This window comes from Bombus fervidus, chromosome 14 (assembly GCF_041682495.2).
Source record: "Bombus fervidus isolate BK054 chromosome 14, iyBomFerv1, whole genome shotgun sequence".
Classification (NCBI taxonomy): domain Eukaryota; kingdom Metazoa; phylum Arthropoda; class Insecta; order Hymenoptera; family Apidae; genus Bombus; species Bombus fervidus.
In genome coordinates, this window is record NC_091530.1 from 10,155,329 (window position 1) to 10,168,822 (window position 13,494).

Sequence of the window (13,494 nt, forward strand, 5' to 3'; positions counted from 1 at the left end):
GTCAGAGATAACAATAAACATTCTAAAACCTCTTCCAAACTCATAACCATTTCGTCTTATCACCTTTTTACCCAAACACTCTATAAACGAGCGTTCAGAAACAACTTATAAATACAAACACACGAGGCTAAGAATACAACTTACCCGACAATGGAACACCCGGATCGACTTATCCATCCCCCTTCGACAACCACGTCTGCGCAACGATCCGCGTGATACGAACGGAGAGGTAAACGGCAAGAAGCGAGATTGATGGTTCGACCGGAAGTCTCTACCGTCCCGGCCCGTTTCAGTGGCATTAAGTCGGCCCCACGTTGCCCTTGACATTTATATTCATCGGCAAGTTTGACTGTACGCCACAGAATGGCTTTCCACGAACGAGGGCAACCTCGAAAGAAGATATCGGAATCGGAAACGGAGAAAGGTGGAGTCGTAATGGAATAGGCAAATCCTCGCGGCACTCCACCCTTTGATGGCTACGAGAATCGGCCGTCCGCGAGGCACTCGAGGTTATAGCCGAGCTTTTATTTCCCGAAGCATCGATCTCCATAAAGTTGCGCCCGCGAAATGAGTTCCCCGGCCTTCGAACCGACCTCCTTCGAAATCGTACTTGCACGCGTAACGTCCGAGTTCCCGTGAACCTGCTCGAGCCCGCTGGTTTAATTGCGCGCCGCTCGATCCCACTTCCTTCGAACAGCTGCTATAAATACGTCGGCGATCAAGAGCTTCGAATAGCTACACGCTACATTCTCAATGTTTAGCTCTACCAATTTTTCGTACTAATTCTATTTAGTCGCTGCGTTACAGTCGCAGTGAAAATTATTATCGGTGTATTACCAGCGTAGTTAACGTAAACAGAGGTAAGCGTATTTTAAAGTATAGCAAATCTTTCCTAATTTTTCGAAATATAAAATACAAGACTCAGCAGGTAAAATGTTTGTATGGTAGCGTCAAAATGTTCTTCGACGAACATACGTGGAAAGATTATAGACTTGGATAGGATACTTAAAATATAGGTACTACGTCTTATACGAGCAACAAACGAATAATTAAATCACTCGTAAATTAGCTAAAATCCATAAATTGAATATTCAATAGAAATTCAAAATGCCAATTTCGAATTCCTTTAGGTTCGTATAATTTCTACTCAAAAACCTAAATGAAAAGAAATCTAAAGAAAGTAAGTATCTATAGCTGTAGCGAATTAATTTCAGACGGACAACAGAAACTTCCAAAAAAGAATCCCAAATTGGTGATCAATAGCGTATATCTACCAGAGATAACAACACACACTTAATTTTCTCACCAAATCACCAAATTAAGCTGAACTTAGTTTATCATTATGTTGTTCAGAGAGAAAAGTTAAAGAACGAAACACATGGGTTCGCGTCCGATTATCGCAATTCCATTCGCCGACGATCGAATGCCACGAATTTTCCCGCAGACATTGTTGGAAAGCATGAAAGCACGCGTAAAAGACGAAGACGCCAACGAATCCGAGAACTTTGCTCCGCGGCAAATCGACTTGTCACGAAATCCTATTGCCGCCTCCTGCATGTTTCCAGCGTTCTTCTCGTTTTCCACCTTCTCATCCTCCTCACCTTCCTGTCGTGAAACCCGATAAAACCTCGTTCGACGGCGTGCTCAAATTTTCGAGACGCTTAGCTCCATGATGCTCGCCCGAAATCCGATTTTCCGCGACGTATTCACCTTTGCTTGCGATGATTATTTCTTGCCCCATGCGTTTCGTTACGCACATAAAATTTCGATTGTATTCGATTTATTCTGGATAAGTTCGATAGAAACGTTAATTCTTCGCATGTTGACGATATTTTTCGTACCCTCTTCCCCACGCTTTTATAGTGAAACTTTTTAAAAATGAGGAATTTATCTTCGAGGGGGGGAATATTATAAGTTCATGAATTTAAATTTGTAAATAATTCTCACGTTAGCAATACGAGTACAAAAGACTAAAGAAATTAATAGAAAGGAATATAAAGGACTAATAGAGATTAAAAATAGTAGCAAAAAGAATATTTTGTTCGTAATATATATGAGGTATATTAATTTTTTTATTTCTCAAAGAAAATTCTGTTCTTCGTGTAAGTGGAAGATAAGGTTGGACCATTTACCTCTTACGTGCTCAATTCGTAAGTATCAGGCTCATGTAGCACGAAAAAGATGATGAAAATGGAATTAGAAGAATGTTAATGTATCTATCCTTCGATTTTTGTAACAAAAAATTATTATTCACTTTTCATTTTACTTGATCAACCGATTAATTCATAGAAGATATAGCAAATTCTTATAAGTCTTATAAGATTCGAAGAAGAATAAAGAATCATAATGTAAAATTGTTGATTTACGTTTAGATAAAACTGTTGTAGATTCGCGTAATCTGAGTTCCATTTACGATGTTTTTCGTGCACGGTTCAGTAAAAAGTAGACAGTGTACAGATCCAAATGGGTTTTCATGAAGTATCGTGATGAAAATTCATAGGGGCGCGGGTGGGTGGAATCTGCGTTACGTGTCTGAGACACGATGCAACGCGTGACGCGCGAAACGACGCTGCAAGCAAAAAGGGTTAAAGAAGGAACGTGACTTTTTTCCTTTGTACACGGTGCACAGGTATCGCGAAAGAATGCGCTCTAAAATTCAAATTCCCGTGAAGCTGTCGTGAGGCCAAGTCGTCGGACAAACTAAAAGGAACTGTTATATTACTGTAACAGTTGCAAATAATGAAAAATAATGTACAATCTGCGTAGAATTTCTTATCAGATGATTAACGATAAAAACCATCCCTCTTACGTTATCGTTCAAACGTTTGGAATTATTTCTAGTATTCATGATTTATGAAGAATAATGAAATAAAAGGACCAACGTATTATGATGGGACTTGATACGAAGGAATAAAAGTGAATTAAAAATATTTGAAAAATAGAACAAATGTACATATTTTGATACATTATCGATACTTGTACAAAAGGCCAAAGTTTCAATATTTACACGTATTTCACAACGTGATTATTTCGCATAGAGTGTCGGCCAAAGTACTCCGGCAAAAAATTAATGGTTTTTCCATTATATATTCCTTTCTTTGTTACAGTACTGTTATCTTCCCTCGTTTTTACACATCACGTGTAATTTCGTAGATTATAACAACTTCCCAATAAACAATTATTTCCAGTGTAAACAAGCAGGATACTATCTGTTTAGATTCGATTGCTTCAATTGTATTTATAAAAAGTATGAACTTGCGTAAAAATTCGCAGCCCACTAATACCTTTTTACTTTGAAGCATATATTTCCCTATTTTTTATTCCTTCAATCGCGACAAGAAAAATTTCTGCCATTTGCTCAGAATAAAAAAATTTTTATACGATTACGATAACGTAATCAGCGATGCAGAAGAAGGTAGGTTTCTTAGAGCGACAATAATGAAGGCTGGCTTTAATTGAATCCTTCTCAGAATGTCCATAGGAGGCGTTAAACAAACTATCGGCATTTCGGCCACGTGAGAGTACGCGTTCGATGCTGGATCCACGATAAATCCTCTTTTTTCCTCGCGCAACTCAACCTTCTATCTTGCACCTTCTCTCTCTCTCTCTCCTTCTTCTTTGCACCTCTCTCTCTATCTCTGTTTCTCTTTGATCTTTTTGTTTTGCCTCACTGTATCCAACCAAGCTGCGACTGCCGGTTTCCGGTCTGGAATTTCCGGCTTAGCTTAAGAGCTAATAGCACAGCTAGGAAAGCTACGCTTTTCTCTCTTACAACTGATCTATCTCCCGGCCCTTTCCTTTCGATTTCTTGACAGATGATCGTTCTCCTGGAGCAATTAATTCTCATTTTCGACCAACGGCTTGCCATCGTGAAACCAGTTGGAACGAATCATCCAAACGTGACAGCTTGATCAATAAAAGTGTTGGGTTGTAACATAAATTCGTCCTGTATTTCTATTTATTATTCTAAACGGAGAAATAGGGACTTATATGTGTTACAACCCTAATATTTTCTCATATGGCATTCATTACAATTTCTATATATATAACATGTACAAGCATACACAAACTTCGTACTATTCAGTCGTAACATAAATTCATCCTGTTCTTATATTTATTGCAATATGAAAAGTTAGAACACTTTAAAGAATGTGAGTAAAGTCAAGAAGGAATAGAGAAATTATAGAAGAAAGAAAAAGAGAGAGAGAGAGAGAGAGATGAAGAGGTAGGAGATGCAGGTGAGGTTCTAAGGAGCAGGGAAGATGTACAAAGAGAGAAGCAGTGGACTAGAACACAAGGATCTAGATTAATAGGAAATACAGGAGAATAACCATAGAAAGTTTACCAAAATATTTAAAGTAGAGACGGAAGTTAGGGAGCAAAAGCTACTGAGAAGAACAAGGTATAACAACTTGTAGAATGCATGTAGATTTTAGGTGAGTAAAAAGGAAAAGACATGCTTATTTTGTAAAACCAACGAAAAGGCATTTGAACACATGGAGGATATGCAAAGGAATTGATAGAACAAACGTAAGCGTGAAAGAAATACTAATGGAGGAGCGAAAAGCGGAATGGCTAAAAAAGATAAAAAGGAGAAAAAGAGGCGGAGAGGAGATGAGCAAAGGAAGCTGCGCAAAGTGTGAAGCCAATGAAATAGTTTAAGGTAGTTTTAAGGAACGGTAATGCTTTATAGCGAAACAGAATCAGTTTTAAAATAGAAACTAAAGAAATAATTATCTAAAGCAGATTCGGTAACACTACGAGTTACAGTAGCAATCTATGTAATCAAGTCCACTTTCAATAAGCTGAAATGAATAAATTCACTACTACTACTATTTAGTAGAATATATGTATAGATAATATATGTATACCACCTAATATATGAATATATTTAATATATATGTGATTATATAGTACATGTATGTGTACGAATTTTGTGTTACAACCCAATACAATATCATCGGTGCTTCCAGCATTAAAATTCTCACAATTCTGTCCTATACTATGCAATTTTTAGACCATCAATAATCATATATTTTATTGTTATTTCGGTATTACCGAATTCCTTGAAATTATTGGTTACGAGAGAATAGAGACATTCGCGTTCAAGAACAACAAGAGAAACAAGGAATAAGGGTAAGACGAGCCAAAAGTGGATAGAGGCCATGGTTCGTCTGAATATTCCGATACAGCGGACGATCAATAAATAGACGCAATTCCTAGGAAGCTATCCTGTGGAAGCTCCCTCCCTATCCAATCCTTATTACCCATTATCGATTTCTATTTAAAACGGAGCTTCGGCAAGACCGAAATACATACACACGTGACCCCTGTATATCTGTCAATAGCGAATACAAACATCATTGTCACAGTTGACGTTGATTCCGGCTACAGCCAAACCTCGTACTCCGCCAGTGCTAAAATGATATCAACCCCGATACTGTATAATTTAATCACGTTGATTGAACAGATGTATAACAATCTAATTAACCTTGAGCTGATATCTTTGGTTATTAGATAGTTATTAGGTTATTTCATAATTTGATTTCAGATATTTACTTCTAATTTTTATTATATATGTAGAAGATCTGAATCGTTAACTTAATTGGATACATATGGCTGTCATCCTTGCGTTACTACTCTATCAAATTTTATCTTTTAAGTTTTAGCTATCGCCTAGAAATAAACAGACTTTTCGCCGAATAAAATATTCGACACTCGAAACGACAATGATCCATAAATAAGGATTAACTTATCCTAATTACCTACGAGTAACGCTTAGAGAATCGATATAACTCAAAAGAATCGCCAGAAAAATCGCATTCTGTAGCCAGAAATTTATTCGTCTAAGTTACTTAGACTAATATTTCCAGAGAAAGATCTTTAAACAAAGCCGTGTATAAAAATACTAGTACCATGAAACAAGTATCCTGCACGCGGTAAATTATAAGCCGTAAATTATAAAATTCCCTCGGCGAGATCTCAAAAATCCCCTGAACCTTCTCTCTCATCCACGGGTCAGAATAAAATATACAAAAAGGAAGAAACTCGTAGAATCCTTCGTAGAATAAGAAAGAAGCAGCGATAATTTCGCGACAAATATTTCTCGCCACCTTTTCTTCTCAATCAGGCTAGTTGCCCTAATCGATGTCCCGCCAACAGCCAGCGACCGTGTTCTCCAATCGTTTCTAGAGGGTTTCTTCCCGATCAAGAGTCATTCGTCCCGCAAACACGCCGAGACGAGGACAAATAGCATTTGCAAGGGACCTCGATCTTCCTGGAGGATCTTCGATTCGGCTGATTCTTTTCTCGGCCGGTGATTACGGGCCCGATAGCGTCCTCCTGTTGGCTCTTGGTTGTATTGTACCACCGATCCTGCTCATCCGTTTCCGTGAATCTCTCCACAGTCTCTGGTTTACTGGGTTGTTTCGTCACAAAGTGATCCAACGGATTAAGATACTCAATTTCCAGCTTCCTCGACACGGTGTTCAAACGCGGCTCGCTCTCTTTTTTCATGAAATCGAATAGACCGGCAACGTTCATCGGGACGTTCGTGTGAGAATCCAACAGATTCAGCTGCATCGAGTTCAACACCACTTCACCTGGTGGATACCTATCCCCGTAACAATTTCGTAAGCACGACTCAAACGTTTTGAATCGATACGAATTGTAATCCCATGTGATGTCAACGACAGGTAAAACCTGATCGGTTTTCACGAACGTGGAGGAATATTTCGCGACCACGTTCGGCTCAGCTTCCTTCGAATTTCTAGCTTCTGTCTTGACCGTTGGGTTAGGAATCGATAGCGTTTGGTTCGGTATCACTGGCCAAGATGAAACAGTTCTCAGGTTGGTCAACGATATCTTGGAATCGGAGCTGGGAACGCTGAAGACGGTAGGTTCTTTGGAATAGTGTTGCAGTATGTTAGGAACGGATGATTTGTTGGAATCTTCCGCGTTGGTCGCGTAGTAATGGAAAATAGTGCATAGCTTCTTTGGGTCTGCCTATGGAGCAAGGTATTATGGTTTTATCGTGACTCCTGTGATTTGAATTTACGAAGCTCTATACAATTGTTAAACTTATATGCTTTTACATACGTAACTAAGAAAGTGAAATGTAAATACACGCGAGACATCGAGGGCAAAAGTGGGTTAGCCTGGACGCTCGGCAAACGATGCAGTTTGCTAATTCTGATTTATAGCTACAGAACATACGAATTTATTCCCCGCGAGAATTGCCATTATCGTGGCAAGTAAGCGATATAACACTGCCGATGCAAATAACGAGTTCACAATTGGATGATTTAATTCGATCAAAAAGGAGTTAATTTAACGAAAGGACGACTAATATTTCATCCCAATAAACGAAATTCAAATAAATTATGAAAATATAATTCGTAAAATAACAACGTATTAGATAATTCGTTAAAAGCGTTCAATTTAAAAAAAAAAACGTGATAACCTCTAAGAAGTTTTTCAAGCTAGAAACCTTCTTTACGATATTACAAAAAAGATACTTCGTATATTCATATTAATTAATATATTTATATTAATTACATACGATTAACATTTGGAGCTGAACGGCGATAGAAAACACAAGGATCAAAGTGAGAAACAGAGCGTAGATGCTCGCCATGGTAAACTTAATGAATCTCGTTTTCGCTCTATGAAAAGGCTAAAATCTCAACCGGTTTCTCAGGCCTGGACATTTTCATCGCTCTGTGGCTCACGATATCGACAGAAAACATTGTTTAATCGAGTTTTTCTTTTTCGTTCTTTAATTCTATAAAAATCGGTCGGACACCGGGTCCCATCGGACACCACGGCTTGTGGATCGATTTTTTTACGACACGACACGAGACTACAGAAACCTGTCATTTGTTTATGGAAATACGCGCCGTCAAAACGAAGAGTTTTGTAACCTATCTGGACGTTCCGTTGACATTTCTACATTTAATACGTATCCGTGATAAAGTCTCGTTTTACGTAAAAATATACAGTCGCTCGCTAAAAGTATTTGAATACTTAGCATAGGGAACTTTTTACATATACGTCGTGATTACATCGATAAAATTTGAAATAAATTTAAAAATATAATATAGAAATTAGAAGATATTTTCTGTAAAAATGAATAGTCGTCTTAAGTGTAAAGAGCATAGGACTAAAACATAGTAAGTCGTTTTTTTAAAGCAACTTGAAGAGTTAGGACTGTTGAGGTTGACTGATAGAGGAACGAGTGGATGAATTTGTAATAGAAAAATATATTGAAATAAGTATAGATATAAGTATAAGTACAGGTATACTGATCCAGATCACTCTTACAGTGTTATAATACAATAGGAAGAGGGTATGATAGGGATCACGTTCATATATTTATAGCAAACGACAATACAAGTTAATCTTGGTGTGTAGCTCTAGCTGAAGGCTACAAGAAACAGCAATAGAAAACTCTTTTGTTTCTGGACCATGTAATCCGAAACAAAATTTATATTCAATAATATGGATAATATGGATTTCTCCTTATTTTGAATGTTTTTCACTAAATTCTATTCTCTTCGTAACAGCGGTCTCCAGATCACGGATATACAAAAGAAAAAGTGTAGAATTTTTTTAGAAGTAATTATTTCAACAAGGACCTTAACAATTAATCCATTTAAACAAAATTATTTTCCTGTTTAATTTTGGAATTAAATATACATTTCTCTCATTTCCTTGAATATTTCAAAAATAAGATCTCGTTGAATATCAAGGCTTATTAATATAACAAATAATTCACAGCTTAAATTCTTTTCTAATAATTGCGCTAAATATTGCGTTAAATATTTCGTACTTTCTATGAACAATAATGTAGTATAATGATCGTCAAAATGATGAAACATCGTAGAACTCACTACATAGTCGCAGAAAATTTCTACCACTGTACGAATATTTTTATAAGTTGCTGTATATCGATGTCTAAATAAATATTTGAAAAGCAGCAAAATAAAGAGAAACGCAGTAAGATATGGGGAATATACATAGAAAAAAAGAAGCGACGCAGATTGAAATTTCACTGAAAACACAAAGTGAATAACAACGATGTTCTGATAATATTGAAAAACAGTGATCACGCCGGTCTCGGTGATTCACGGAGGGAAATTTCATCGCATTTCCATACGCAAGAGGAGAGAACGAATATTTTTTCTTTTTCGTTTTTTTCGTCGCGTAGACTGTATACACTATGCTAATCTGCCACGTTTTAATATTGCTTTGTGGGATTAAACTTTGAAAAAACACCACCGTTTATTTTGTAAAAAAACAGTCGAGTATCCGACCGATGTGTTTTGACAAACACGAACAAAGATGCTTCTGAGTTTCGAACTTTTCCAATTTATTAATAATATCGAATACAGAACTACCACTTGCTGTGATCCTAAGTGATCCTACTTTAAGTGATCCTAATTTTAAGTAAAACTAATTCCCTAAGCCTTTTTTTGTTCTTATGCGATTACCAAAGTACTCAAAGCTGCTTTATGCTACTAACGTTTATCCTGTGATCGATCAATGGTAACGTGATCGCTAATGTATGAACATTTTCTCTGAAATCATTCTTGACCAGTTCCGATTCCAACTACTTGCGTGGAGAGTGTCCAATCCAGCGCAGTGTGGAAAATAATCCATCAATCCTGCAAGCTTTTTTCTTTCAGCAATATCTTCGTACGGTACTCTAGCATGATGAAATTGAAACTTTGAAAAGTTTTCCACACTCGTGGATGTAACAAGGGAGGAATACAACTTTCGAAACGGCGAACTCCAATAGCAAAAATACAGCTCGGGAATACATAAACAAGTAAAATTGATTTCAGCGATAAAGATACAATACGAGAACACTTAGGAGGTTTCAACAGTAAAAAAACGATTTAAAGATGTTGACACGAAAATAGCACGACGACGCCAAGCTAAGTATTCCAATAATAAAAAGAACAAACAAAATACACGTACCGAAAATGAGATTTCAGTTCAAAAAGAAAGCAAAGGATAAGGAGACCAAAAAAAATACATCGCGACAATGAAAAGAGCATCGCAACGACAGCATAAAAAAAAAGAAAGAAATAGGAATTGCAGCAATGTAGAGACAATACGAGAACATCTGGTTCGGCCATCGTTCCATTTTACAAATCTACGAAACCCCCGGCGTGTTTCGACCCTTATTTCGCGTGCACGCTCAACCCATTTCCATATGTATACACCGCACAATATAAACAGAAGCATTAAGCGTCAATCAGAGTGGAGTAATTTGAAGCAGCGGGCCGTAAGAGGAAGTAGAATCTCGGTGGCGCGTCAACCTCGAGCCCCAAACTATAATAGAATGCAATTTAGAAACGGTCGAAACAGACAATACCGCGTCCTTCGAAGCGTAAATCATCCACCGCGGCAAGAATGAGAGGATAGAGTGTGGAAACTGCAATGGGTAAAATGGGAGGGTGGAAGTGCATATCTTAATTACAATATTCCCACGAGCTGAACACAGGACTCTTGCCCGGTTCGCCAACCAACCCCTTAGCCTTTCCAGCCAGCCTCTAGGAATTTAATTAATTTGCCAGTGGCAAGCAGGCTTGCTCCTTGTCGCCACTCTGAAATATTGTATCCTTCCCACCCTTTAAAACCCAACGCCACCCCACGAGTGCCACCGTAGTATCGCCTTTACTCTCTCTCTCTCTCTCTCTCTCTCTCTCTCTCTCTCTCTCTCTCTCTCTCTCTCTCTCTCTCTCTCTCTCTCTCTCTCTCTCTCTCTCTCTCTCTCTCTCTCTCTCTCTCACGCTCGTACCCTGATCTTCTGGTTGCTTGTATTCTTGCAACGCAAGACGAGCACGCCTTGTTCGGATGTCATTGAATTTCGTCAGAATATTGACACGAGAGCCTTCGTCGTGAGACGAAACGTCGGACCATCTATTTCCAAGTATTTTGTAGCATCCTTGTCGATACGCTTTGTTTTAAGTTTGGTGTTTTGATGAGTTGTTAAGTTTGTGGCAAATTTAAACTTGTTATTTTAACGTTTGTATAGCGAACGATAAATTTGTAGATCTTATACGAAATAAAACTATCTTTAAATTTCATTATAACCGTTTCCATTTTGTTTAGTTTACGTATGAAATCTCTAAACTATAGTATACCTAGTAGATAAGACTAGTATAGTACGAATGGACATGTCACTCTCACATTAATTTGCTTTCGTTAGAGAATGTCTTGTTTCCAAAATTTAAATAAATGTTTTTAAATGAAGTTTCTTTCCATTCGCTTTTTGTAATATAAAATAATTACGTAATATAAGATAATAAATGTTATATGTATGTGACTTTAGGTAACAATTAACAAGTGTTCTGTAGGATAAACGACCAACTCTTCCGTTAAAAATCTGTCTATTTACTCGGACGTTGGCTAAAGGAAAATTATGTAGGAAGCCATGCAAGACAAAATGGAAGAGCGGTAAGTTTATTTCGTGTATGAAACAGTAGAATGAAATGGTTAAACGTTACTCCTCTACGATTAATATTGCGTGAGAGCAGAATATAAGCATCGTCTGCGAACTGGTACCGGAACTCAAGCGCTTTTTCTTTATCCAATCTCAACGTCTTGCCGAGAATTATGTTATCCAAATAATCACTCAGTCATTTCCAGATCACTTATATCATGATTTTCGAAACATACTCCTCCTTTTAAGCAAGCGTTAACTCTCGTTAATTAAAATAAACATTCATTGTATTTTTCTTTCAAATGATTTACGTTTAAAATATTTTTATTAAAAATTCTCTATTCTTGAAACTTTGAAACCATTACATGATGAGATTTTTAAAAAATCCAATTCTCTTGATTTACTATTGTATCCGTTGCCAATGAAATCCTTAAATTTCAAATACACGTGTTCCATTAGAGGCCGTTAATGAACCAATCGGTTGCACGCTAATTAATAAATTTGCGACGTATTTTCTTTTGTTCTTTTTAAATCTTTGGTTTCATTGTTCGTTCATTGTTCGATATTTGCCGATAATAACGACATTCTGTTTCCGACAAACAATTGCTTTCGAGAATGAACTTTAACAATGTATATACCGGTAATTAGCAAGTGGAATGGAAGCTCTTTCGATTTTACATCTACAATCAAACGAAAAGATATGCTTGAAAGGATAAAAGCAGAGATTCTATTATGAACGAAATAATTATTTAAGTGAGCATTTCAATTTACATTTTATACATTTATCCGCGTTGCTGAATAATTTCCACAACATTTGCAATTCAACATTTCTACGATATCTTCGAGTAATACTATCGGTTCTCTCTTATGATAAACGTAGGACCAGTAGCCAAGGATATTGAAAACGGAGCGATTAATTTCGTGACCGTGCATCCATCATCATTACGTCAATTTCAGATTACCGGGCAGAAGACGGGACCTTCGTCCTCCCGCTACAAGATGATCCAAGCAGAACTCGAAAAAACAAGTCATTTAGTCGAGCACGGAAAAAAGAAGCGGTGGGGGGAGGTCCTAAAAGGGCTCAACTAAAGAAAGGAAAGAAAGGATGGATCGTGGAGGACGAAAAGCGGTGAGAGATGGATGAAAAAAAAACGGCGTCGCGTCAAGGCGAGGACGGTTGGCCATCCGCCTCATCTGCCGTTGAAAAGGTGAAAATCTTGATTTGAGTGAGCGCTTTAGATCGTCGCGCCCGGAAAACTCGTAAAAAAGCACCGAGAACGCCAGGAAATCCTTCGGCAAAGCCATTAACGACGATTTCTCCTAAGCCATCGAATCCCACTTCTTCCGTCGATGTCTTCCAATGTCAACCCCATTCCAGGGCTCGTCAAGGCGGCGCCATCGACGTGCCGTGAAAGAGAAAGAAATAGAAAGAGAAAAAAGAAGGAATGAACGGGAGGAGCGAAGAGAGTCGAGTGGAAATGACAGAAGGTAAAGTTCCAGCAACCAAGTAACGAAGGGAAACGAGGAACTGTGAAAAATGCAAATGGTACGATCAGGACGTGAGAGGAGAAGGGGAGGGGGAGGAGAAAGAGGAGGTAATTTGTCCTCCAGCTGATAAGTCTACATAAAAAATACGAAATTTGCTTTAGACGTTTCAGGTCATCGAATTTGGATTACATGTAGAAACCTTTTTTAGTTATAATACGTATATCATATACTCATATATTGTAACAAATAAATGGCGAGTTGTTCTTAATTTCAACAATAAGAAACAATTCATAAATACTAATACGAAATCTTAGCAATGAAAGTGGCACGAGGATACTAAGCTAAAAAGTATTCATGATTGAATAATTCACTCAATTTGAATGCCATTGAAAGTGTCTGGGCCATGATCAAATCATCTATATACCCATCTTTAAATGCTACGTTCTACTTACTTATGTTCAATCTGCGGACAAAAACACAGAAATTTAACACAATAGTGCAGACTCGAAGACAGTGCATATGGATCATACGGGAAAGCATATGAGCTATAAGCC

At 37.6% G+C, this 13,494-nt stretch overlaps 2 protein-coding genes across 5 annotated transcripts in view; both read right to left on the reverse strand.

The window, feature by feature from the left end:
• Positions 1-13,494, reverse strand: part of P5cdh1 (delta-1-Pyrroline-5-carboxylate dehydrogenase 1) — a 56,270-nt gene that overhangs the window by 36,542 nt on the left and 6,234 nt on the right. Inside the window, exons 8-9 of one of the 4 annotated variants that reach the window (XR_011801533.1) lie at positions 13,393-13,493; positions 11,459-13,072 (exon numbers count right to left, since the gene is read on the reverse strand). The exons of 2 other annotated variants lie outside the window; for them this stretch is intronic. The gene's annotated coding sequence lies outside the window, so the exon portion shown is untranslated. Of the gene's footprint in view, positions 1-11,458; positions 13,073-13,392; position 13,494 lie in introns of those variants that run through there. One more of the 4 variants, XM_072016291.1, reaches the window with a different exon arrangement.
• On the reverse strand, positions 2,266-7,242 carry LOC139994419 (uncharacterized). Its single transcript, XM_072017030.1, has 2 exons — positions 7,216-7,242; positions 2,266-7,005 (listed from the first exon to the last, which is right to left on the reverse strand). Exons 1-2 carry the CDS (start codon positions 7,240-7,242, stop codon positions 6,208-6,210), a joined length of 825 nt encoding a protein of 274 aa, XP_071873131.1. The 3' UTR covers positions 2,266-6,207.